General features: G+C 43.6%; 2 protein-coding genes and 1 long non-coding RNA gene across 4 annotated transcripts in view; 2 read left to right on the top strand and 1 right to left on the bottom strand.

Moving 5' to 3' along the window:
* Positions 1-1,633, bottom strand: part of GRIN3A (glutamate ionotropic receptor NMDA type subunit 3A) — a 67,893-nt gene extending 66,260 nt beyond the window's left edge. The window contains exon 1 of the mRNA XM_039566857.1: positions 941-1,633. Within this exon, the coding sequence (XP_039422791.1) occupies positions 941-1,633 (693 nt within the window). The remainder of the gene's footprint in view (positions 1-940) is intronic.
* The window catches only part of LOC109146432, a 1,056,471-nt gene that overhangs the window by 419,412 nt on the left and 610,522 nt on the right, over positions 1-26,537 (top strand). The gene's annotated exons all lie outside the window — the stretch shown is intronic.
* Positions 428-9,001, top strand: LOC120411491. Of its 2 annotated transcripts, none has more exons than XR_005603820.1 (3): positions 428-1,204; positions 6,423-6,550; positions 7,268-9,001. It is a non-coding gene; the product is annotated as an uncharacterized LOC120411491 (long non-coding RNA). The 2 variants fall into 2 exon arrangements; XR_005603819.1 differs by having other exon boundaries at positions 430-1,204; positions 8,507-9,001.

Genomic DNA, 26,537 nt, shown 5'->3' on the forward strand with positions numbered 1-26,537 from the left:
CTGTACTTTTAAAAGGCAGCTTGTACCATTTTATTTATGACTTCCCTTGCACAGGCCTTACAGAACAGAGCATTTTCTTCCAACCCTATCACCTGAAGGTGACTCCTGGCATCAAACACAGTTGCAAAATACTATCACCTTTCTCCATAGTGTGTAACACTAAGTTGCAATCTTTGTATGATAGAAAGTTTAGCTCCCGATGCTACTTCTACTTGTGCCTAAGACTGTCAAACACAAAAAATTCAGTTTTTACTATTCTACTATGACCTATATAATCAAACAAACAGTGAGGCTAGGCTGCAGTTTCCACAACTTCAGTTAGGGAACTCGAATTAGCAAAAATCTGATCTCGTACCAATGAATGAACTACAAGTACAGAAAATCCTGCCGCTTTAGCTCAGCTTGGTGCAAAGTCAAGTTACACTGAACAACTTCCGTGAGAAGTGTCACCTGGTGAACAACCTGCAGTGCCCACACACGGACCACATTAAGATCAACAACAAACACACTCTCTGAAAGCCGTTTGGGGTTTTTTTGTTTACCTTTTTTTTTTTTTCCCCTAACAACCTTCTTTTGATATGCAAAGCACGCCCTGGACCCCTCTTCTGCTCTCGTCTCTACAACTTATCGCAGTGAATGACTTCGAGCTAACAACTTCGCTTGTACCACCGAGCTCTTGTCTGCCTTTCCACAGAGAGGATGCTTGTCCCCGGCCACCCCGGGGCTGAGACCCGGGGCTAAAGCGGAAGGGGGTGCCAAAGGAGGGAGGGATCGAAGAGCGATGCCGGCGGCCCTGGGGTCCGAGGGCTTCTCTCTCGGTCAGGGTCCTCCCGCCGCGACCCCTGCCCGGCTCCGACGCCCGTCCCCCGACCCTTCCCCGCAGGGCACCCGGGGGCGCTGCCCTGCCCGCAGCTTTGCCCCCGTGCCCCCAGCGCCTTACCAGGCTCCGCCGGGGGAACTCGCCCAGCACGATGCTGACCACCGGGATGCGCAGCGCCGCCGAAATGAAGTCCAGCTCCAGCATCTCCCCACGGCTCTGCGGGAAGGCAAGGATGGCGGAGACCCCCTGCACCACCACGGTGTGGCAGAGACTCTGCAGGAAGGAGACGGGGTCGTTGCTCCAGGAGGCGCTGGCTGAAGAGAAGGGGAAGAGGGGCAGGTCGCCCAGCCCCGCCTCGATCGCCATCACCACCTCCAGAGACAGGTTGTAGGGCAGCAGCCCGGGCACGCCGTTCAGGTTGGCCACGGCCAGCAGCAGCGCGTCCCGCGGCGAGGGGGGCGGCCGCCGCTGTCCCCCGCCGCCCCCCGCCCGCCGGCCCCGCGGCCCCTCGGGGCGCCCGCCCGACGCCTCCCCGGGCCAGGCGGCGGCGGCGGGGGCGGCCCGGGGCTGCAGGTGGGTGGCCCCCACTCGCACCGTGTGCCCGATGCGCCGCAGGATCTGGCAGGGCTGCGGGTGGGACGCGGAGCCGGGCACCGCCGCCAGCACCAGGGCGCAGGGCGGCAGCAGCAGCAGGCACGCCCGGCCCAGGACCCCACGCAGCCCCGGCCGACACATGGCCGGGAGCCCCCCGCCACCGCCTCCCCCGGCCCCGCCACCCGCATCAGCCGCCCCGCGGGCGGGCGACAGCGGCATCAGCCGCGGCGGGTGAGCCCCGCGCAGAGCCGCCCCCGCCGCCGCCCATGGGGCCACCGCCGCCTCGCCCCCGCCCCGGGGCTGCGGGGAGGCTCAGCCCCCGGACCGCCCCCCTCGGTTCCGCGGGGCCGGGGCGGCACCCGCCCCTGCGACCCCCGCCGCTCGCCCCGCCCGCCGCTCGCCCCGCCCGGCTGTCCCGCCGGGAGCGGGATGCTGCCCTGCCCGGCTCCCCCTGCCCGGCAGCCCCTCCGCAGCCCGGGCCCCGGCGGGGCTCTCCACGGCTCCGTTCTCCGCTCCCCGGTCCGAGCCCGCCGGGCGCGCCCCTGCCCGGCTCCCCGCCGCCGCTCCACGCTCCCGCCCCGCTCCGCGCCTCGCAGCGCCTCCGCCCTGTACCCCCGGCCCCTCTCCCCGCGCCAGCTCCCTGCCCGTGTCCCCCCGCAGCCCTCGGAGCGCTCCCCGCCGGCTCCGGGGCCGGGCAAAGTTGCCGGTGCGGCTGCGGGCGGTCGCTGGGCTGCGCTGCGCTCCCGCCGGGAGGGACGGCGAGCGCCGGCCCCGCTCGGCTCCTCCCCGGGCCGCCAGGACTCGCCCCCGTGGGCCGCCCAGGGGAGGAACGGGCTTGGGGGGAGCCGTCCCTTTGCAACCCCAGGCAGCGTCCCGGGACAGCCCCGACGGAGCACTGTGCTCGGTGCCGCCGCGGGGCACCCCCCTCACCGCGCCCGAGCAGCGGAACTGTTTTCCGTGTCCCGGGGGCTGCGAACCGAAGGTGGGGCTTCGGTCCCCCCTGGGATGGCCGGGGAACCGTGCTCCTCTCTGGCGCCTGTTGTGGAAGCGAGCGCTGGCTGTGCCCGGTGGCATCCCATGCGCTGCTACTTTACACGGAACCGTTTTCCGACATGTGGCACCCGAGATCGTGATTCCTCAAACCTGGGGCACTGCCTAACATGGCTTTTAGGACAGAGTGCCCTTATCCTAAGGGAAAACAAGGCAGAGCAGAGATGGCGTTTGTGTGCGAGTCTGAAAGGATCGGGGGACAGCCTCGTCCTTGCCTTAGTTCTAGCAGCTGGGTTTTATCCTGGACTGTCGGAGCCCTGCTGGCCCCAGGTCTGAGACTCTAATACTTTGATTGGGGCACTGACACACTCCACATCCTGTGGTGGATCGCCAGGATCTCAGAGGAATCCCTCTCTGCAGCCACGCTGGCCATCGGGGAAATCATCTCACGGCTCTCCCCGGCGGCGAGGCGAAGGCTGTTTGCTTGAGTACACCTGAATGTATTTTCTGCCCGTGGGATTCTTCTCATCTTTACCTGTTTGACTGAGTCCTGAGCGCAGTGCAGTGTCCTGCAGTCCTGTGTGGAAGGATGGTTTGAGACGTTCATTCCTGGAGTGTTTTGAAGTCTTTTGGCAACTCCTCCAGCAGTTTACCCTGACCTAGTGCTTTAACTTAAGCTCTTCTCTGAATGTTAACCTTCTTTCCCCTTTCTTTGAGCTTTATCTTCTGAGGTATGTATGAAGAAAAAGAAAATCTTAGAATCACAAAATGGCTGGGGTTGTAAAGCACCTTTAAAGGCCATCTACTCCCACCCTCCTGCCATAAGTGGAACATCTTCAAGTAGATCAGGTTGCTCAAAGCCCATCCAGCCTGACCTTGACTGTTCCCAGCGATGGAGCAGTCGCCACATCTCTGGACGATCTCTGACAGTGTTTTACCACCCTTGCTGAACTTTGTTTTGCTCCCTTTGCTTTTCTTCCATTGGTGTGCACAAAATCTTCATAGAAATAAAAACTTCCCATCATGCTGCATAAAAGAGGAGGTCACTGCCTTCCAACAGATCCGCACTGTGTGTTTTCTGATTTAAATTCATCTTTCTTGAGCAGAGGTCACCAGAGGTGTACACAGTCTTCAAGGCGAGGTCTTACCAAGGTCTTGGGCAGCTGTGCTACTGTTCCTCTGTCTCTTATGTCCTTATCCCCATCATGTCCTTATCCCCAGCATGCTGACATCATACCTGCCGGCTGTTACCTTCCCAGTCACCGGCAGAGCCAGTGTTTCTCCCACACTACTCTCTCTAAATTGATCCCCACATGGAAAACTACAAATGGCAGACTGGTGGTCTGTAGGCCAAGACTGACTGCACCATTCTTTGTGTCTAGAGGTGAGCTGGTAGTATGTGTTAATAGCTAGCAACAAATTCCTATTTCCCCTTCTCTTTTTCCTTTTTACTTCTAGTCTTGTAATCACATTTTTCTTTCTTGTCTGATCAGCCTGGCTTCCTCCTGTCACTTTTCCTCATTTTCTTTGAGGGAATGGATTGTGTTAACACAGTTGTTCCCAGTCTCCTCTGTTAGCAATAAGGAGTTATTGGCTGAGAGAATTGGCTTCGGATATAGTAAATCTCACACAGTGCAGAGAAAACTTTTCTTTTTCCCTGAACCACAGGAGTTACCTTTCAGGTAGTGAGAAAGCGATCAATTGAGATTTGTACAGCTCCAGAGGTGTTGTCTTTATCTGCATCCTGTTTGTCAGGTTTGGAAAAAAAAGTGGTAAGCACATAAATTTTCTGCTCTGTAGTTAGGTAATTACTAGTTTTCATATGGGAGTTATTTTCATAAAAAATGGTGACTCTTTTGTGTCTTAACAGACAGGCCTAAATTGTCATTTATTTAAAGCTTCATTATAGGTGCAAATCTTTCTCTGGCTTTTGGGCACAGATGATGCTAATTTAAAAGAGCAAGTTCTTCAGGAAATGTTATCAACCTTATTATTGAAAGAGCTCCTAAAACTACGCTAGAAATCAATTAATAAAGTGAAATTATTCAATATCTACTTCTTTTTTCTTGTTAGTTTGTGGTTTTTCTGGTGAGTTTTTAGTTTGTTTAGGTTTTATTTTGTTTTGTTTTACTGGAGTTTTTATTTGCTTGTTTGTTTTTTGTTTGTGGATGATTTATGACCAAATTGCAATCTTATTTTTTTGGTCATCAGTGCTACTCTGGGGATTATGGCTGTGAAGAATTCCTGCTCCAGATTCAATTTTGAGCAAGTCATAGCAAGTGGTCACAGTTAAAAACCTGAACTTTACAGACTGGTCAAACTCCCATGACAATGTAATACTTTTTATTCAAATGGCTCTACCTCTTGAAACTATATTGATTATTTATAACAATTATGAATTTGTCTTCTCTGACATTTGTGTTTATTTTTAGTCTTTGCTCAAATATTTCTGTTAGTAAAATTCTCTGCAGTGTCCCTGATATAACAAAGTACCTGAACACAGACTTTGTTTTTAAGAAGACTTTAAGTACTCCTTAAGTACTGCTCTGTGAGAGGCTGGAATATTTCCAGGAAGTGCCCTGAGAAAGGATATAAATGCCACCAAAGTTTATATATTTGGAAAGTTGTGTCATTAATTTTTCTGCTTTATTTTCATACATATTCATGTGAAAAAAAGCACAATCGTTTTAGTCTAATAAAGTACTTGGAGACTGCTATCAGTTGCACCCTACTTTTTAGAAGTACTGCTATCCCTCTTCCTGGTCTGAATAAAATACAGAATATAATTTTTGACAGATTTGTTGACTTTTTTTCATCTTCATGCTAAGGACTGGCTGCCTTCAACACTCCTCCCTCCTTTTCTCTTTCTGACGGTGGTTGCTGCCATAGGAATGCCCATTCTGCTCTTTTGCCGTGTTAGTTATTCAACTGAAACAAGACCAGGCAGACCCAGGCAAGTGGATGCACCCCCTCTGAGCTGGTTGTCACCCTCTGTAACCATGAGCAGAGCAGTGCTGGTGGCATTGGTTGCTGGGGAACTGTGGCCACAGAATTTATCCATCCTTGATCGGTGTCTGAGCATCACAGTTGGAGCTGGTGAAAGCCCTTCTGCAATGAAGAATGAGGCAGGGAAATGTGATTAAAATCACCACCCATATTTCTCTTGCTGCTCTTTCTGCTTGCTTGGCTCACTGTCATGTCTTTGAAGTAGAGTTGGTTTGTTTGCTTTCTGGGCTGCAGAACATTTGTCCTGTGTGTATCACAGTGACCTTCTACAAAGCTTGTTTCCTCTGAGCAACTGGGCTTGTTTGGAAATAGGTTATCACAGTTCTTCCGTCCAACTCTGTGTTGTTCTGCTCCCTTTGCTGAAAAAACCCCCAAGGCCTTGCATGATATTGCTTAAACTCATGTTCATCTGCCCCTTTTTTGGCTGCTCACATCTTCTAAAAGGCCCAAGTTACGAGCTGAGATGCAGAACACCTCACACTATCTCTTTAGCCTTGGAGTGGGTGAGAGATTTATTTTTGGGTCAGACTGGAAAGATTTCCCCTCCTCCCCGCCCTTTTCATAACCATAGTTAGAAAATGAGAGTTAGGGAAAAATAAATTGTTCAGGGAAAGTTAATTCTTTCATTTACTAGGAATAGACTATTTTGTTTCTATTTAGATGCTCCAATTTATCTAAATGCAGTTTCCAAGATTTCAAAACGCTATGTTTTTCAGTTGAATTGCCATTTGAAGGAAAAAAAATAGTCATCTGGATGTTCCTTGCTTTCTGTCCTCCACACTCTTTCACCAGCCAGAAAAAATAAATTTACAAATACTTTCAGATATCTAAACTGCATTAAGGATGTTAAGTAGAGCATTATGTTTGAAAACCTTCATGTTGCTGAGGTGGATCATCAGTGCACTGGATGTTCCAAACTTACTGTGGGATGGTGATCCCTGAAGGAGTCAGGGAAGGGCCAAGGCTGGTTATCTGCAGCACACGCTGTGTTCATTCTGTGTTATCTTTGCAGATGGAGATCTGCATCACTGACATCAGGAAAGGCTGAGCTGGCTCTGAGGGGAGGTCCTGTGAAGATAAGATGTGAAGAATGGAACAAGGTTGCACGACTGAAACTTTGAAGGACAGCACAGCCAAAAAGTGAGTTTTGCCTGTCATTTAAAGTTCACATCCCTGCATATGCTAATAAGCTTAATGAAGTACGTACTAGCACATATATGACTGTATGATTCAACGCTCCACCTTGATCCTGCTATGTGCAAGAGGGAGGAGGAGATTAAGTTTGGGCTGTATATCAGGAGGGTAGATATTCCACCTAGTTAGGAGGAAGACCCAAAAAAACCAGATGGAGACAGATGACTAGTTACTCTGCTCTCCCTTCTCTCAGGTGAGGACACCTTCTTGGTAAGCTTCTGTGTAGGATTACTATTACTCAGGTTAACACAGTATATATATAGTTTTTATTAGAGTTCTCTCACAGCTGGTGCATTCATCCATGGCAATTCCGAATGTGTTATTTCTGTTCTTTCAATAAACTGTACTATTTGTGAATCTGTGATCATAACTGTTCCTACTGAATGTGACCAGGCTGATGGTGCCGAATTCTAACCAGAACTGAAAGCCAGGCAAACCCAGCCCCTCTGATCTGCAAGGGGGTTTATTTTCTGCCAAAATTCATACACTTAATGCTTAATGCCTGCAAATATCCTTCTGTGGGCAGGCCTGATGCCAAACAATTGCTTTGTAGTCAAATGGATTTTCACCAGTGAGGGCTTTGTGCTACTTTACTGCCCCACAAGAGAGGCTGAGGCAGTTCTTGCTACCTGAACAAAACTTCCACTTTGTTTCTTTTGGCAGTATAAATCCAGACAGACTGATCCTGTCAGAGGATGCTCAAGGAGGGAGTGGGGAAAACATGCAGTCAACCAGTTTGTCTCTGTGGTCCCTTTTGGATAGAAGAGCAGCAGGGGACCTTGTAACGTTGACAGGAAGTGGCACAGAGCCCACCACCCCCTCTGGCTTTGCTTGTCTCCTCTCTAAAACTAATGCTACCACGGGAAGACCTCCAGACATTCCAAGTACCTATAAACTAAAAAAAAAAAAAAAAGGAAAAAAAAGAATGTCACTAGTACTCAGTCACAGCTTCTTTCTACCACTGGGACTGACTAAAGGTGCCTAAAGGAGACACAAATACACTCTGTGAGTCCTGTTTCCACTGCCAGGATGAGGGAGGAGGGGTTCAGCTGCACATGACAGCACTGTTCTCTCTGTCAGTGTGAGTGATCCAGTCGACTGTTTTTATTGCTCCCTGTCTGAGGTGGCAGCGTATATTTTTCTAAACAAGGAGCTGCAAAATCCTTATGAGATCCCCACTTGCTGCATATTTTGTTCATGCCATGTGTTTTGAGTTTGACACTTAGTCATGTTTTCCTCCTTGCCAGTCCTTTTTAATACTCCCTGCTGTTCTCATCTTGGAGATACATTAATCCTGGGCAGAAGGACAACTGGAAGAGAAGCTCTGCAGTGACCTGGTTGGTTTCTAAGCATCTGGCTTAGTACCTTGATCCTCTACCTGAAGTTTCTTCCACTGCCTGTAGTTGTTTGTATTTTTGAATCTATTCCATTCTGTCGTATCTTCTGCCTTGTTTATTCATATGGCAGTGATGGAAACAATTCCAGTAGATAGGATGGGTCACAGCACTGTTTACAGCATCATGATGGGTGGCAGAGAAGATCCTGCTCTTAGGCAAATGGTGCTCTGGGAATCCAGGAGTTGCTTGGATGTGAAGGCTCTCTCTTGGGTCTTGAACTCTTGTGGAACCAACTGTACATGAAAGAGCTGTCTGGCTACTCCAGACCTGAAGGTACAGCAAAGATCTGCCCAGAGCCCTGCCAAAAAAGCACCAGCCTTATGCCAGAAAGGTGCTATCCCAATATCCACAGCGAGCTGTTGAAGAAGAAAAGTCATCCCCACTGCTCATTCCATAAGCTGGCATGCCCTGACCCAGAGGATGGAACTGGTTCCTGGAATGCTGTGCTCATGTGATTGTGTGTCTTTGCTGTGAATATGATTTTTTATCTGCATTTTTTCAACAGGCAGGCTCACAGAAAAAAGATTGTTTCCCCAATTTTTGTTCCAGTAGGAGATCCCCTATCATGGACCTGCTCAAGACATCCCTCATGAAAACAGGATGCCTTTCCATGGACTTTTGTAGGACCAGGCTGGATTTAATGCAACTTTCCCTGTTTGTATTTGCTTCTTTATTCCAAGATGACAGTTTTAGTGCTTGTGAAAATTCAGGGAGGTGGGAAGAGAAAAAAGAAAAAAAATCTGCTTGAAGTCAGCATAAAAATTGTTACCAGCATCAATGTCATTTGAGTAGTGAGGTCAGACAAACACCTCATGGAGTAAACACAGAGTTTTGAAAATAATATCAATACTGCTTTGCTGGCATCATGGTGCCTCTGCATTATATATCCCCCGCCCCGAATTCTGCGGCAAATATAAAATTATTACAGGCTGTGTGCAACCCTTGCACTGCTTTGGTTGGCTTCAAAAGGCCACTTGGTGTAAACACTCAATAAAGATGAATAAAGACTGTTTAACTTTCAGGGAAAGGCTTCAATTTTCACAAGGTTAGGAGGGCACCCCCATGCTGCATCACTCTGGCAGGATCACAGGCTTTTCACTGTTTGTCCCCTCCTGCTCCCTCTGGCTTAGAGGTGGGGGTAAAAGGGGAGGGGGGAAGAGTAAGAAATCACAGGCGCTTATCAAAGTTGAATTATAAGAATAATGAAAAAAAAACCCAGGAAAAGACTGAACAGGCAAGCTAAGGGAAAGGCCACAACAGCATGTATTTAAGAAATAATTCACCCAATTTGTCCAGGTAAACAATTCTGTCAAGTTTACTGAGGGCTGCAAAATTGGCAAATTGCCTCATCTCCTCCAAGAAGTGTAGAGGCAACCTGGGCTTAACCCTTCTGTTTGCTGCTTTAGAAACTGACTTTGTAAACCCTTCCTCAAATCGGCTGGGGTGACCTTACCCAAATTACTGGCTTTAATGAGGATTTCTGGTACAAGCAAAATGGGTTTGGGCAGGAGTCAGCTGCATTCTTAAAAGTCTGCAGGCTTTCCCACACCACTGGAGCTGCACAGCAGAAAACACAGCTTGCCAGGAGTGCCACCCTGAAAGAGATGTGAGTCCCTGTGAGGATCCAGACCTCATGCAGAGCTCCCTCCCTGCCTCCCAACAGCAGGAAATACCTCCTTGAACCCAGTGTGTCCTTTCTGGCCTTCAGCCAAGTGTGTTACCCACACCTGTGGATTGAGTCCTATGTGGTTGTGGTATTGAGGAACAGGCTGCTGATCTCTCCAATAACTTGCTTTGTCTGCTGTCGTCTAGATTACAACTAAATCCCCTTCAAAATGGTATCAAAAAACCCCATATGCACAAAGAAAGTGTCTTAGAAGGGAAAATTATTCTGAAGTTTGGCAGGATTAGGCTCACATAGGAGATTACGCTGGCAGAAGGCAAATGTCTGTAAAATGCTGACACATGAAATAAAGTACAAGTGAGAATGGCATTCACCCAAGGTTGTGGTTTTAGCAGGAAATAAATGAACTGGATATGTGGCTTTTGTTCCAGGGAGCCTTTAAATAATGTGATGCTGGATGCTCTCCTGGTAAGGTGGTGCAGGAGAAGCAATAATCCAACCAGACACGTACATATACCAAATGGTTTTTGTCATACTCCAGAAGCAGCCTAAGAACTGAAGGATTTACACAGTCTTCCCAAGGAAAATGGAGCCTGATCTTTATAAAGTCGGTTTTGAAAAACACAAGTCCCCTTTAACAGCACACTCACAGAATTCCCAAGCACAAATGCCAGTGTCAGATTATTCCTGTTGTGTAAGTGGGCTCTCAGAGCAGATATTTTTAATGTGGTGCTGGGTAGCAGATAGGTATATCATGTGAAAAGAAAGAACAGAGACAGCTCAGGCTTTATGATGTATTTCTGGGCTTTGAAATTGTGGTGGTGCTTTCCAGCTCTGTTATACACTCCATGAGTCCTTACTGAGTTTCCATGATCTTACTGTCAAACACAGAGCCCAGCACTTCTCTGGCCCATCACAGGGAGGCAGATGGGTATTACTGGGAACTAAACACCTCTGAGAAAACACAGTACCAGTTCTTCAGCACCAGAGGACCTTGAAGCCAACATCCTCTTGGCAAGTAGATTTAAGCACCTGAGAGCTCTGTGATGAAGAGGAAGGAAGTCAAGATTTTTCTCTCTAGTTTGCTAACCTTGAGAAGAACTAAGTGTCAGCTGTAACTCTTACAGATGGAGTGGCTAACGTATGAATCTCCAGCAAAACCCCCAAAGCATCAGAAATGGACACATAATCATAACGTGTTTAACTTGACTTACATTTTTTTGCTTGTGTGTGTCCAAAGCCCTGTGCATTCCTATCCCTTGATAAAGAGCTAGGGAATAAACTGCATTTTTGCTTTTTATTAGAGGTACTGAATAGGAAGACAAAGCAGTCCCTGCTCACTGCAGGGAGATTGAACTACATGACATTTAAAGGTGCTTTCCAACCCAAACTAATCTGTGATTCTATAATTATTAAATAAGGCTCTTCAGCTAGCTCACCTTTTTGTCTTCTGTATTTTAAAAGGATTTCTAAGTAAGAAGTTGGTTGGGTTGATAAGACCATGGACAGTTTAGATGCCAAGCCTCCAGAAGAAAGCAGTTTTCCTGGTCATTTCCACAGCAGAGCAGCTTCTGTAACTGAGCAGAGAGTGAGAGTGGGAATCTGCTACATGCCTCTAGGAAAAAAGAGATTGCAGAGAGTACTGGCACCCTTAGCTGAGCTGCTTCTCTTGCTTCTAGAGAAGTAAAATTATGGTCTGTCCTCGCTGTGTTTTAACCCCAGCTGGCACCTAAGTGCCGCACAGCTGCTTGTTTACTCCCTGCCCTGCAGGACAGAAAGGAGAGTTGGGGTAGGGAAAACCCCCCAAAACATCCTGGACTGAGATGAGAGCTTTTTAATAACTGAAAGCAGGACAGTGTCCACCCCTTATGCACCACTTAGGTCATGCCAGGTCTCACACTTCCCAATGCACCATTAACTTTCTGATCTTTTGACAGATTTTCTCACAACTATCCTTCCCTTATTCTATGGACCACCCCTATAAAGTCCATTGAGTTTATTTTAAAAATGCCTGGAGTACTTAATTCCTACTCAAGTCTATTTCACCTGCTGTCTAATTAAAATGTTGCCACTCCAGCCTGAAAATCTAACAGGAAGGTGCAGAGTTTGTATAGTAAAAGGATAATCAAGGGCTTATTTTTCTTAGAGGCCCCAGTTTGGTGTTATTCCTGAGTAAACTTGTTTTTGTAGCACATTTCATGCTATTTTACATAAAGCAAAATTCACACTGAGCACAATTATTTCTGATTAGGGAAAGTCTAGCTATCACAGACTGAATGAAACAACTTGTAATTTTCAGACTGAAAACCAGTCCAAACCACAGTAAATCATTGAAAAAGTGACAAACATCTGGGTTTAAATATATGCAATATGAAGCTTAGATGAAATTTTTAGCTTTTCAAGCTAAGGCAACACTGTCACAACTCTTATCAGCCACAGCAATGAACTTATACCGCTTTCCAATTATTTTTAAAATCCTTCTTTATGCCCAGAGTAGTGTGCAGTTTTAGCATGACAATGACATAGACACACTTAATAAAGCACTGTAAAAAAACCTCCCAGTATTTTATTACTTCACTTGGTGTAATTGTTAAATCCTTCTCATTTTCAACAACCTTCAAATCCACCAGTGCCCATTTCTGCCCATTTCTATCCCCAAGCATACAAGTTATGAGTGTATTGGTTATTTTGATTTTATTTTATTAAAAAACCAGGACTTTTGCTGCAGTACAGTGCCAAGACAAAATTACAGGGGGCAAGGGTAGGCTGGTCCATGTTTTCCAATTTAAGTTGTACCACAGTCGGCATTTAATTTAATTTTAAATTAATTTAAAGATGTGTGTACCTGCAGAGAGACTCACAAAACACACTCAAAACCCCAGACCTGGGGTTCTCTTGGGCAGGTTGTGACCAACAGGTCCTACCAGCACGTGGAACTGGTAGAAGGCTGATTTTGGGTGCTGTTGGGGATCCCAGGAAGAGTGGAGCATGGAAAAGCAACCAGGACTCACAGTAGGAAAGGTAAATGCAAACATCCCAGTAGTGCAGTTCTGAGACACCTCCATCTCCACAATTACAGAAAAAAAGGACAGAAAGTTCAAAATATGCCTGCAAAGGGCATTTTAAAACTGCCTGTAGGTCTCAATGTAACCATTGAGAGATGGAAACATTTTACACAGTCTGCCCTCCGTCATAGGAGGGAGGGATAAGCCCTTTTTAGGCTTTTGCTTCTGGTTGAGGCTGCTGTTAGAATAAGAAGTAAAAATTATATTACTCAGGAAGGAAGCTAATGAGTAGAGATTGGCTCATGGTGCTGCTAACACCAAGGCAGGGGTTTTGATCCCTGCATGGGGCATTCACTGAAGAGTTGGCCTTGATGATCCCTGTGGGTCCCTTCTAACTTAGAACATTCTGTGGTTTAGACCTTGCCCTTGGGAAGGTCATAACAAGTCATCCAGGGCAGGAGAGATGGTGTGTGGTGTGGATGGTCACGTGCTGAAGCCAACCCTCATTCCATTGCTGCAGCACTTGTCCAGTTTCATCACAGCCCATTCCTCATCAGCATGGTTGGGCTCAGATCCCCAAACGTGGAGTGGCAGAGATGGACGCTGTGAGGTGCCAGGTCTGGTGATGGACGTGCAGCTGGTGCAGGAAGCCAATTCTCACTCAGAATCAAACCCCACTGAGGCACACACCAGAATTCCCCATCTCCCCCAGTTACTCACCGAGTGCAGCCAGGTCATTGAGCAAAATCAATCCCACAGATGGGTTTCTCTTTGCCTGCGGCAGGAATAACCCAAGCTGCTTTCCCCAGCATATTTAATGTGTGCTGCAGGAACTTTATCCCTTTCTACATTACATAAAAGTTTTGACTGGGCAGGAAACCAGAAGAGTCCTTTACTCAGTTTTGATAAAAAGATTCAGACTCCCACCAGAGGCCAAATCCTGCTGAATTTGTGCACTGCTTGCCCCCAGCAAATTGACCTTGGTGGGAGCAGGAGTGGAGTGAGGCACCACTCAACGAGAGCAAGCAGTCTGTCAGTGACATTAACAGCTGTACACCTGGGCATTGGCTCCTAAATTAATGGCAGAAGCATTTTTATAGCTGACAAAGGCTGAAGAGAAAGAAAAATTTTGGAGTCTGTTCAGAATGGAGATGAGATTTAAGTGCTCAGGGCTTCCTACCTCAGACTTTTTCTGCAGGCAGCAGGAAACTCCTTGGGAACATCACTTGGGAAGATATTATTTTAGCTGCTGAATTTCAATATGAATAGGAAAGTTGTTCTAGATCCTCAGAGGCATTTTTGCCGTGGAGGAGGCATCTTTAATTGCAAACTGAATTGTTTCCCACACGCACACAAATTGTTCATGAACTGAACCTGAATAAATATGTAAGGATGACAGCAGAGGTATAACATAGCCACACTCATTACTTAAATGTCCCAAAGTCCCCAGCCATGGGGGATATCTCTTATGGTACTGTAAGCTGGGAGTGCATAGCTACTTGGTTTGGCTAGGAATGGAACTAAGGGAGAAGGCAAATGCAGGAATTCACCCACTGAACAAATAATAATAAAAAAGGAGTGATGTGAGTTAGATAAAATCTCTCTCTAATAAGGAATCATAAGTATTTTGGAGTAGAGAAAAGTGAGCACAGGAAATCCAATATTCAACAGCCTCATGACAAATTGATATGATCTGAGTCTACCAAAAACAGCAGGTGGTTTCTGCAGCTAGTGTTTTGAGAAAACCTTTATTTTTTTATTTGTTTTTTTATTAAGCTACTGGTTTGTTTGCAAGAGTGGATTCAGTTGTATGTAGCAGAGTTCTGGTACTCCAACTGAGTGAATTATGTGAATTTTGTCACCTAAAATTACTTACACATATAAATTTATTTGTCTTGGGTTTGCTTTGCTCTGCAGACATCCTACCAAATTAAAAAGAGAAGATTCTGTAAGGACACTGGACTTCTTTGAATACATTTTTAAAAAGTAAGTATTTCATCAGTTCAGATGGGATCGGAGTCCTAAACTAGATTGATTAGCTGGAAATTGCACAATTGTATCCTGTGTTCTCAGAGTGGGAAGAAGACACTAATATTCCCTTAGTCTCCCGAATAAATCCCCACCTGGTTAATTAAATGAATGAGTTCTAACTCAAATCTGTGTCCTCATAGTTTTGCAATTAATAGAATAAGAAAGTTGTCCTGAGCCCTGTGTGCCTGATGAAACCTATCATGAATTTGAATTCTGCCCACCAGCTACATACAAGAAGGTGTTTTTGATAGATCTACAAGCTGAGACTGCATCTGACAATTTTTTTGGGGGGGAACAACAAATATTCCAGAAAGAAGCATAAACTGGTTGCAGAACAGAAAAGAAACAAGATTCACTAAGTCTGCCATGAATTGTTCACTAATGACTAATAATAATTAAAAACCCTCAGAATTATTTGTCTAGGTGTCCCTGCCTTGCTAACAACCCACAGCTGATAAGGAGCTCTGCAAGTTTATCAGGGAGCTAAACCTGTCTACAGGAAGAAGTTGAATCTCTTTAGCCTAATATAGGAATTGTTAGTTAGCTACAGTGGTGCCAAACGCCCACGGAAACAATCATAACCCAAAATAAGCACTATTCAGACTAAAATATGAATGTTTTTATGCAGTGCTCCAGACTGGTTTAAATAAGTCCTTTAGGGAAAAAAACCCCCACATTTTTGTTTAAAACAGTGCTATTTGTTCTTTGTTGAAGGCTTATATTCTGTTAGTTAATCCACAAAACTTGAGGTTGTGATGACAATGGTCAAGCTGACAGCATTTGAATCAAAGATGGAACTATATTTTTAGAACAAGTTGCATATTGCATTTTCTGTGTGGAAAAAGGTCAAATTCCAGACTGGTCATGAGCCAGAGATTGCTGTCCACAGTGTTCCTTGAAGAAAGCCGAGAGGAGAGTGTGACCATTGTGTCTTTGTGACCTGCAAATTGAAGAGTCTGAAGAGCCAAGGAAAGCAAAGAGCGTGGTTGAGCTTATTCTGTGTGTTTAAAGTTAGCTTGGATACAGATGAATCATATGTTAATATAATACTAGACCTAAATGAGTTTATGAATATAAAGCCAATAGGCATTCAGCAGAAACCAGGTTCCCTTTGACTATTCCAGCAAGAAGTCATCAGTCGTGGGAGGAATAAGCATATGAGTGTAGTAATGCTTTAATCACACCGAACACAGTAAATTATCTCCGCTGAAGGCCTTGTCATCAAACCACATAATTTGCAACAGCAGCAGGGTCCTGGTAGAATTGGGCAAAGTGGGGAGGGTCCATGATGGTTTATTTGCTGTTGCTCTCCTGGGGTCCATGTGGTTGTACAGATTCATGGCACCTCCTGAGGACTGGGTAGTTTTAAATATTAGAACCCTCCAAATGGTATTAATACACTGAATTAAGAAGGAAGAGCAAATACTGAGTTCTGCTGGTACCATGCCAGGGAAGCATATCCTGTAGAACATTCTGCAGAGGACTGCCATAAAATCAGTGAGCATTTGCTGTTAAAAAGCTGTCAAAATACTCTTGTAAAAATAGCGTTACTGTGAATAATGAAAAATACAGGTGAAAAATGTGTACAGCTAATGAGTGAACAGAAAGCCAAATGAGTTAGTAGCACTTTAAATGCCATTTTTCTTTTTGTTAGATAAAGGGCAACTTTCTAACTAAGACAACAGTTATATATAAAGTGGAGGATATATCCACTATATATATCCTCCACTTTAGGTTATATCCACGTGAGGATTGGGAGTTTAGAAAAGTTAATAATCTTTTGTTAGGGATACAGAAGATTCTCAAAAACTTTAGAAGCAAACTGCTTCCAAATGATGGCTGGTTTTCCTAGAGCAGACATTACTGTCATGGATAACAGATGGCATTTTGGGGGGAGGTTCTTTGACTCTGCTGGGGACTGCTATTTCATTTGAAAACTCACAGTAATGGGGATAGAGATTTTAAAGGGTGAGAGTTTGTGAGTGGTGCAAACCATGATGACCTTGAACCAAACCCATGATGGCAATTAAAGGAAAATTGCCCTTTCCTAATTGGAATGGCTTCCTTGAGGAAGGGTCATGGAGTACCTGGCAAATGCACAGCTGTCTGATTGAATCAGCCTGATGTCTTGGTATGTGCTCGTGTGGCTCAAAGAAAAGTCATGTGAAAAGTCCCACAAATCTGAAAGAGTAAAAAAACTTTCTCATCCCCTAATCTGTGTGTTTTTCCTCACATAGAAATAAAATATATGGTTTTGCTGTCTGCTGGTTGTTATGCTTTCATCTCCTTCTGCTAAGCCCTACTGGAGAAGAGAAAGTTCCAGAGAGGCTTCATTGAGACCTTTCAACACTTTAGGAGACCTGTAAGAAAGGTGGGGACTGACTTTTTAGTAGGGCCTATAGTGACAGGACAAGGGCTAATGGTTTTGATCTAAGAGAGGGTAGATTGTGTACAAAGAGAATGGAAAAATACTGGTGCAAGTTGGCCAGAGAGCTTATTCCATGCCTGGAAACCTTCTAGGTCAGGTTGGACAAGGGTCTGATCAACCTGATTTACTTGAAGATGTGCTTACCCGTGGCAGAGGGCTCAGACTAGATGGCCATTAAAGGTCCCTTCTAGCCCAGACTATTCTGTAGTTCTTCTGTGTTCACAGTTTTTTGCATCTAGCTGTGTGAATGTGGCATGAAGATTTTGCAATTCAGTGGTGGAAGTAAGATCAGTGATATAACCCAAGTGAATGAGTGAGTGAATCAATCAACCAATCAGTGAATTAATCACTGGTTTCACAGGCATTTCAGAATATTGCCTTATTTCTGAAGAACTCATTAGCACTCTGTGGCTGGTGGTGGGCAATTATTTTCTCACTTAAAAGAAAGTGTCAAAGCACAGTAGAGGCTTGCTGCAGCTGAGCTTGTCAGACAGTTGTGTCCTTTCCTTGTTTCTTTCTCTTTCTTGCCTTCTTCTGTCACTGTCTACATCTCCACAGCCTGAAATCTTTCAGCACTTTGCCTTAAAAATTTCTGCCCCCTCCAACCACCATCAGTAGTCACCCTTCTTGACTGCTTCTTTTTCTGTCCTGTCTGTAATTCACACTTCCCTTTTCTGCCACTCTGCAAACCTTGAGTGAGCTAGTAATTCTACTCCAAGTGACATGAGAGTGAAGTTGCACATATGAGTATGTGCACAGTGGATTTTTGCAGCTCTGTGAGGTACGCCTGAAAAGTTCTGGAGCTTTTCTGTGTCTGAAATACACCATACAAATTATGTTTGCAGCCTACTAACACATTGTGTTAGCCATAAAAGATATATGAACAAAATCAATCCCAAGCCTATTGACTTACAGAATGGCAAAAGATTGGATTCCTGATGTAAAGATTATTTATTTCTAGCCTATTCTGGGACATGGTTAGGCTTATCTAAGCAATTTTCCCCATGCAGTCTCAGAGTCTTCTTTAAAACTCCAGTACTTTTCCTTTACCTCTCTGCTTGTTTTTTTTATTTAATAATCTTCACAGCATAGGAACCAATGGATAAATTGCATGTCTTGAATGTATTTCTCCCACTTCTTATTATTTTCAAGTAGAAACCTCTTGAGGGAGTATTCCTTGTGCTGGGTCATTCAAGGGACTGAGGACCAAATTCCCAGAGGTGCATTGAGTTGCTTATGCAGGTCTTGCATCCCAAGAGACTGTCACCTATGCATGATTGCTAGGACTGAAATGAGATTCTCAAAAACAGTTTTCTAGTGTCCTCAGAAGACATTTTTTCCCCTCATTTTCATGACAACGACCAATGGCAGACGTGTGTTAGTATTGGTGTGACAAAGACATTTTCCTTCTTTGCAGAGAGGGAGCGGTGGATATTGGGTTATTTAATAGGAGCAGGCCTATTTAATAGGCAAACAAATTAGAGGAATGATGTCTCTGCAGCAGTATGTTTTATAAGGTTCATGCTTTAGTAGTGACAAAAGAGATGCAAATGCTAACATTCAGGTTGCACTTACTTTATGTGTTTAGGGTTTGTCATAAGACCACAAAACCTTGAGACTAGAGATTAAAACCAGAGTTTACACACCTGGGAGTGTGAGGAGGCAGAACTTGGAATTTACTGTTAAGTACATGAACCCTGAGAGAACTTCACATCTTTTCACAACAGCTTCTGAAATGGATAGAACTTCTTCCAACTGTTAAAAGATTTTTACTTAAAAGTCAGCCTTCAGACATCCAGATGAAGAATGCTGATATTAATGTCTGGAATTTCATAACAGAGAAATATTTTAAAACATCTGAGATTCTGGGATTTAGTACAAAGAAGGGTTAAGATTTTAGTTGGGTTTTTTTTTTTTTTTTAGTTTTTTTTTACTAAAATGTTTTAATTTATGATGCTTTGTGGAAGGGTTACCCATTATGAAAGGTTATGAAAGGTTTGTAGTGGACTAATATTATAATATTTTTTCCTACCTTTTCATATTTCAGACCTGGTAATTTCACTTTTCTCTCTTCAGGTTAGTGTCAGTGTAGCTGAGGGATAACATTCCGCACCTGATCTCAAAAGGGAATCCCCACCATAAGTTCAAGAATCAAGGTGAAATACTGAGAAAACAGAGGCTTGTAATCAAAAAAGAAATGAAATACAGAGAAATGAAAACGATAAAAAAAGGTGAAGATGTTGCCAGTTAAGAAGGCTGGAATGTTTTTTGTCCCAAGCTTGAGGACAGTAAATACTTGAGAGCAACAGAAGGCTATGAAATGCAAAGCAATTTTATCTGGACCCCCCGACTGCCTTTTTTTAGCTGAGGTGCTTGGCTCTAGTGACAAGGGAAGAGCAGCAGATGTTGTATTCTCTGGCTTTAGGAAGGAAACAAGTACTGGTGAAGGGCACAGTGACTGTGTGAAGACCAAGGGTTTTAGCTCCTGGAGCTAGAGTAGTGAAAGGAGAGTAAAACCATTCCACTTCCAAGAGAAAACCAGAAAATTTGCAAATCCCCAAGACATGTTCTGGTTGGTTTGGGGTTTGTTGTTTGTTTGGGGTTTCTCCTTTGTTTTGTTTTGTTTTGGTTTAGTTTTTAGTTTAGTTGGTTTTTTGTTTGGGTTTTTTTTGTTGTGTTTCGTTTTGTTTTTTTTTAATGAACTCATTAGATTTGTCTTATGTTCTACTTCTGTCCAACCTATATGCTTTATTCCTTCTCTAACCACCTGCACAGGCACTGCTGGTAGAGTTAATGTTTGATGGGTAGATTAGATTTGCTCAGTACTGGAGTGAGAAGACTTCTAAATATACACCTTATGTAAGTTTAGCTTTTCCTGAAAGTTAGGTTCACCTTTGTTATTTGAGTAAATTTAGCTCTTATAAGGCCTGAAACAGACAGGATTATGTCTATTTCATAGGCAAGAAATACCATCAAAGCTGATTTCATCATGTCTAGGACGCAAAGCTTCAGCTCATTCAGGTGCTTATCCTTGTCATAAGTCGGAAAATGAACAGTCCTGTGGACTTCAATCATCCTTTTATCCCACCCCAGGGAGGAAGGTGTTCAGAGGAAAGCTTTTCAAAACCTTGAGGTTTGAACCATGGCCTGTTTCTGCTCCTCTATACAGGGAATAGGGTTTTATCACCTTTGAAAATCATTTCAGTTACTTAAATCATCATGATAATGCATTACGAAGTGGGATTTCTTTTCCAGTCTGAATTGAGCTTTTGAAGAGATACTCATGTAATTTGTGTTGATTTTTATTTCTTTTTTAATAATATGCAAGGCTTCCTGAATTTTTCTCTTCTAAACAACAAAACAAGGGAGTTTGGAAATTTATTATGTTGAAATTTGCATAGAGATTTAACTAACTACTTGGCCTTTATCTGATCTCAGTTCTCTTGGGAATTGTGAATGAACGGGATATGGATTCCTATTTACTTTTATCAACAGAGATGACAAAAGGTAGTAATTTCTTCCATCTGCAGGTGTGGAAATCATCATAATGCTCTGGCTTCTGCTTGTTCAATACTATAAACCATCAGGTGGTGGAAACTAATAAACTAATTTTATTTGTCTGTAACAAATACAAGAAATTCTGAACAGAATTTCCTTCTGAATATAACTTTCTGAGTAAGGGAAGCTAGTTTGTGCTTCTTTGCATGGAGTTTCTAATCTGTTGACTGAAACACTTTTGTGGGAAAAATGGAACATGTTTTAAAGGTGCATTTTGCTGCTTAGGACGTTCATAGTGAAAAAAAGGTACTTAGCATGGTCTGTGGTAATACCTGAAGACCTAATTTTTTCTGGGTCTTCTAAGTTCTTGTGGCGTTGCGTCCACATAAATCATTGTAGATTGCTTTCCTTCCAATTTTCTTTGTGTGCTTTATATATGGTAACAGAGTCAAACTTGCCATTAAAATTTGTTGTGCTTTTGGAAACTATATTGAACCTACTATTGCTGATGCCTTGCCTGTCCTTTTTAAAGTGACCTGAACCACTCACTTGCAACAGATGCAAACAAAGTGTTGTGGGGATCATTTAATTGTGCTTTACTGGATTTCACAAACATGAAGCTCTTTTAGAACAGTTATCATTGGCATTAACTTTTTGAAGAACTGTGATAATGATGGTGTCTGAGAGAGACTAGGGTCTTCAAAGAGAATGAGAAAGTGTTTTCAGAATATAATATTCACCATGAGTTTTGGTCCATAAGCTGTTATAATGCTTTCAGAGGTAATCACTATAATTTTCTTTCTTCTTGAGAATTCTGGAGAAAGTTAATTCCTTCCTTGTTCTTGCAACAATTCCACCTTGCAGGACAAACCCCAAATCTCTTCCACTTCTCTGTATTTTCCATTTCCTTCACAGGCCCTTTGTCCTCCACACCCTGCCCTGTTCTATGTCTCATCTGAGATTCTTCTTCCCACCCTTCTTTCCTCCACATTGGGTCTGGATTTGGCACTGCAGGAGGAGTCTGTCTATTAATACTCAGATCATCTGCTTCAAACACACTGTCAGCTCCCTACTGCTTCCTCTGGGGATGATTTGACAGGTGGTGATTTCCCAGGTCTGTTTTGGGGGATGAAATCCTAACGGCTACTGCACAGAGTTTTTCTAATATCCATGTGTCTCATGTTATCTGTTTTTCTCTCTGATATTTTGCCTCATGGAACATTGGCAAATGGAGGGAAAGGACAGTGATTTCTGAGCATCAGCTTTTCCCTGAAGGTTGGACTCAGGCAGACACTTTTGATTTTCATGATGGATCATGTTCCAGGCTCTCCATTATACAGAGTCAGACATAAAACAGGCCCTGAAAGGTTTTTTTATCTTTTTTTTTTTTAATAGTCTATGTTAGTTTAATTTGTCTAAATAATGCAAAGAAGATGGTAAGTTTTAAAGATCTTGGGTGAAAAAGGTGACTTAGCATCCTGACATGCTGTTGCCAGGGACAGTTCAGTTCCTTTCATTAATCCACAGCAAGAGAAAGTAGGATCATCCCTCAAATACACAGCCCAAAGTTGATGTATTACAACCTTATGACTCACCAACTTCCTTCTCCTTCTCAGAACTGAATTTTGGATTGAAATCCTTTTAGAAAAAATTCCTGTAGGCAATAGATGAGGGTGCTCTTCATCAATCTGTGATGGGTTGGATTTAGTAGAGCCCTAACTCCAGACAGTCATTCCTTGCAGACTCAAGTCTGACTCATGGTTCATTTCTGCTTCTTGGTTTTTTTCCTTGTGTCTTGATTCACCACTTTTTTTCCTTTGATGAGTAAATGAATATGTCATTGAAGAAACAAATCCAGTCTCTCTCTCTCTCATTGAAAAAGAGATCTGTGGCTGAGGGGCTAGGGAGAAAAATAAGAACTGAGGATTAGTGACTGGTTGTCCTGAAGGTCCAATTTTCCAAGTCTGAATACTGAGCTATTTCAGAAAATGAGGTAGTATTGATGTATCTGATGTGGGATGCACTAAAATAGAGAGTCCAAAATTACTAATTGATTTTGAAGAATTCGATCTTTGCTGAAAAGGCCAGCATCTTAGAGGAGATGAAATTAAAAAAAAAAAAAGAAAACACAAAAAATACAGAAACCAAACCAAAACAAACCCCAGACCCAAAAAACAAACCAGGCCATCAAAAAAAAAACCCAAAAAACAAACACATACCCCAAAAAACCCCTAAAACCACACAACCAAGCAAAAAACCACAACAAAACCAAAACCAACCAAACAAAAAACCACAAAACCTAAACAAAAGAAGAAAAAAAAAGAAAAGAAGAAAAAAAAAAAGATTAAGGCTTTCCCATTATATAGCACACTGGCAAGTTTAGATTTTGTTTGCACACAGGCAAGCACCAAAATGTCTGCAATTAAAAATTCAGAATAAGCATGCAGACTCTTTGTACCCAGAGATGGGGTTGATTGATTCCCTGCTCTAGCAGTGCAAAGGGATGGACACCAGGGGAATGGCGTGCTCTGCAACTGGAGAGGCAGGGAGGGCACTCATGCTTTTTTATTAAAAGCCTGTGCACTGAGAATTGCTCTGCCTGCTGTGATTAAGTGAGTGAAATAAGTGATTCTGTTGCAAAGGGGAAGCCCTCTGGGTGGTGCTGAGGTTTGCCCTGTGCCACAGGTGATCTTGAATGTGAGACAGCAGGTGAAAAACGTCTCTCAGATAATTTAGAGGATGATAACATGTTGCATGCACCATGCTAAAAGCTGTGTGTAAATCAAATTGCCCCCACAGTAGATTTAATGATCTGGAATCATAGTCTTCATTCTCAGTCTTTTGTCCTTTACTGTGTTGTCATAATTCAAGGAATTATGTAAGAAACAGACATCAGCTGTTACCCAAGCTATTACTTCTTCCATGAGAAGTATGTTGCCTTGCCTACTAAAGTCTCTAGAAGCCTGAGTGTGCTGAGCACAAGCCTGGTGGTAAAAGGATGGAAAAGCACTGTAAATCTGTAATTTTCCGTCATGAATTATTCATGGCTGTTACTCAAGTCACAAACAGGAAACTCGTGTATAAAGTCAGCTCAACACAGGCGTTCATTTGTGAAGAGAGCTCAGTCATGTGAAGGTTTGCCATATGGTCCCCACCAGAAGAAGCAGAGATCCAGAGCCATATTTTCTGCTGGCGTACACAGGCCTGGATACATTGACTTTAATGAAGATGCAGTTTACATGAGCTCAACGTTTGCCCTCTGTCCTTTGAGCGGTTTTGTTGTTGTTTCTCTAGTGACCCATTTATTCTTCCTTGAGTTGGTTAGAACGTGGTTATAAATACAGGTTCATAATCTGTCCCCGACAATTGTTTTGGGTTTTTTGGTCTCTTCTAACCCAGATATGGGTATCTCATGGGAGATGCTGGATATTTTGTGCTTTTCTTGATATTCAAGAGGATTCAGATGTTTAAACAATGATAAGAAAAGGGACTTGAAAGTATTACTAATACGGTAATAATAGCTACTATAACATATTCAGATTAGGAGGGACTTGTTTCAGAGGTCAAAATATCTTCTAAGATTGGCAGTTCTTGTATTAAAAATGAGCAGTAAGTTATCACAATGGGTTTTCCTCCCTCCTAATCTTCCAGCACTGCCTGGTGCCATATGTTTATTTTTCAGAAGATGCTTCACTTCTGTACTTTCTCCCTGGCACACATTTCCTGCCCTGTGTTACTTCAGAGCACTGTAAGAACAGGGTGGCTTCTTGGGCTGAATGAAGGGTTTCTCTCATCACTTCATGAAGGTGAGCAGTGAGCAGGAGGCTGCATGTTGAAAGCTCTGGCTGCAGGAGCCCTCTATGATCAGTCAGTGCTGCCTGGACCCAGATTATCAGAATGTATGAAGTTAGTGAGTTGTAGCAGTTTATGAAAGGTCTCATAGTAGTTTGAGGATGGAGATGCAAGGAATAATAATTACAACTTTCTTGGAATGTGATGGGACAATTCCACATATTTTTATAGCAAAAGACTGAAATGCCTTAGTTAGTCCTCAGTTAAACATGCAAGGACATTAAAGAATAAGATTACATCCAAATGCATTGACTTCTGTGATGATTCACTACACTTTTTCCTGACCTGCTGGTTGGACAAGACAGCAAATAGCCAGCCAAATGTATTTTAAGCCATACCAAGTACTCAAGGCTCAGTAACGTTGCTACTAAATATTCTTGTCCTTGCTTCGGGACAATTGCCCAGGATGTTAATTTGCAAAGCAGACAAAAACTAGCACACAAAAGAAAAATCTATGCTGTCTTCAAGTGCAGCTTTTTAATGTCAAACATTTGTGCCTGTTCAGCTCTTAGCAGGCAGTGGGCTTGCTAACAGGGTTTAAGAGTATGTAGAATGATTCTCACTCATAAAATACTTTCTCTGAAGCACTCCAAGGAAGGATTTTTGATATGAGAAAGGCAGAACCACGTGCAAACATGAGTCCTTGTTAGTGCTGCAGCCTTGTGCTCTGCCGAGTGTAGGAAGAGGCTGCAGGTGAGAAGAATGAAGAGCTGAACTGCATAAACCCCATCTCTGATGCTGGCACCTGGAGAAGGTGACAACAAAATGAATGGAGTCCTGGGGAGGGCTTTAAATATCCTGGGGAGATTTAAAAGACAGGTAGATGTGGCCCCTGGGGACATGGTTTACTGGTGGGCTTGGCATTGCTCCATTAATAGGTGGATTCAGTGATCTGAAAGGTCTTTTCCAGCCTCAGTGACTCTGGGCTTCTCTGAGTCTCTAGGATTGTCAGAGTCTGTGGTTCAAATCACACCTTCCATGCAGCACAGAAGAGCAGGAAGGGCTGCATGCTGGCAGCTCTCTGTTGTGGTAGAGCTTCCCTACGTCCCGGGTGATCAGCGGACCTGGGAAGGCCGAGCAAAGGAAACAAAAGGATCAAAACTGGCATTAGTGAGGAACTGTCTGAGACTATTCCTAGCAGCTCCATGCAGACCCCTGAATGGGAAAGCAAGGAGATATTTCAGGTCTTGCAACCCTGTCAACACCAGCAGCAGGTTAAAGAAAACATGGAATAAAAGACCAGTCGGTGACTGCCACATTGCTCTGGTTTAACTGATGCCTCATACAGCTGGCACACCATCCACACCAGGAAAAACCTGACTTCTCTTCTTAATGACACTCTGCAATACTAAAACAACAGTAACTTTGAAAATTTGTCTGTAATTCCAGCTTTACTTTTCTTGTTTCTTTTTCATTCTTAAATAATGAAGCTAACCTAATAATTCCATTTTCTCTCCCAGAAAAAAGTGTATATTTGGATGCGCAATAATTCAATATTGTTTGCATCTTGCACAGATCCAGGGACAAACCAGCTTTACTATTAAAATAAAGAGGTGCATTTCTTTTCCTCCTTGCTTGAATAACATACCATACCATTATGCTGATCAGTTTTTGTAAAATCTAAACAAGTGGGGCATGAAATAACCAGTTACGTATTTGTTCCTTTTGTTCCTGGTGTCCTGAGGACATCATGGTTAGAAAATAAGTGAATTCCTCACAATTAAGCAGTAAATGTACATGTAAAATCTAATTCCTATACAATATTTTAACCAGATGGGTCTGTCTTTTCTTCTGACTACAAAAAAGATTGCCACAGTGCTGAGATCTTATTACTTTAGGCTGTTGACTCTCCCTTGGGCATCTGTAAGGATTTGGAAATGAGAGCTCTGTAGCTCTGTGGCGTGGCAGGGAACCTCGTTTGTTTCCACATTTTCCCTGTTGTGATCCTTCTCCAGCACCTGATCCAGGCTGGTAGGAAAAGGGGCTCTGCAACTCTGCTTGCCTGGTATGAAGGCACTGATAATCAAACATCTCCATTCACGGTGGTAGGTAAATCCAGAATCTGCTTGGTAAATATATTCTGATGCAAATTACATAC

This window comes from Corvus cornix, chromosome Z, assembly GCF_000738735.6.
Source record: "Corvus cornix cornix isolate S_Up_H32 chromosome Z, ASM73873v5, whole genome shotgun sequence".
NCBI classification, from domain to species: Eukaryota; Metazoa; Chordata; class Aves; order Passeriformes; family Corvidae; genus Corvus; species Corvus cornix.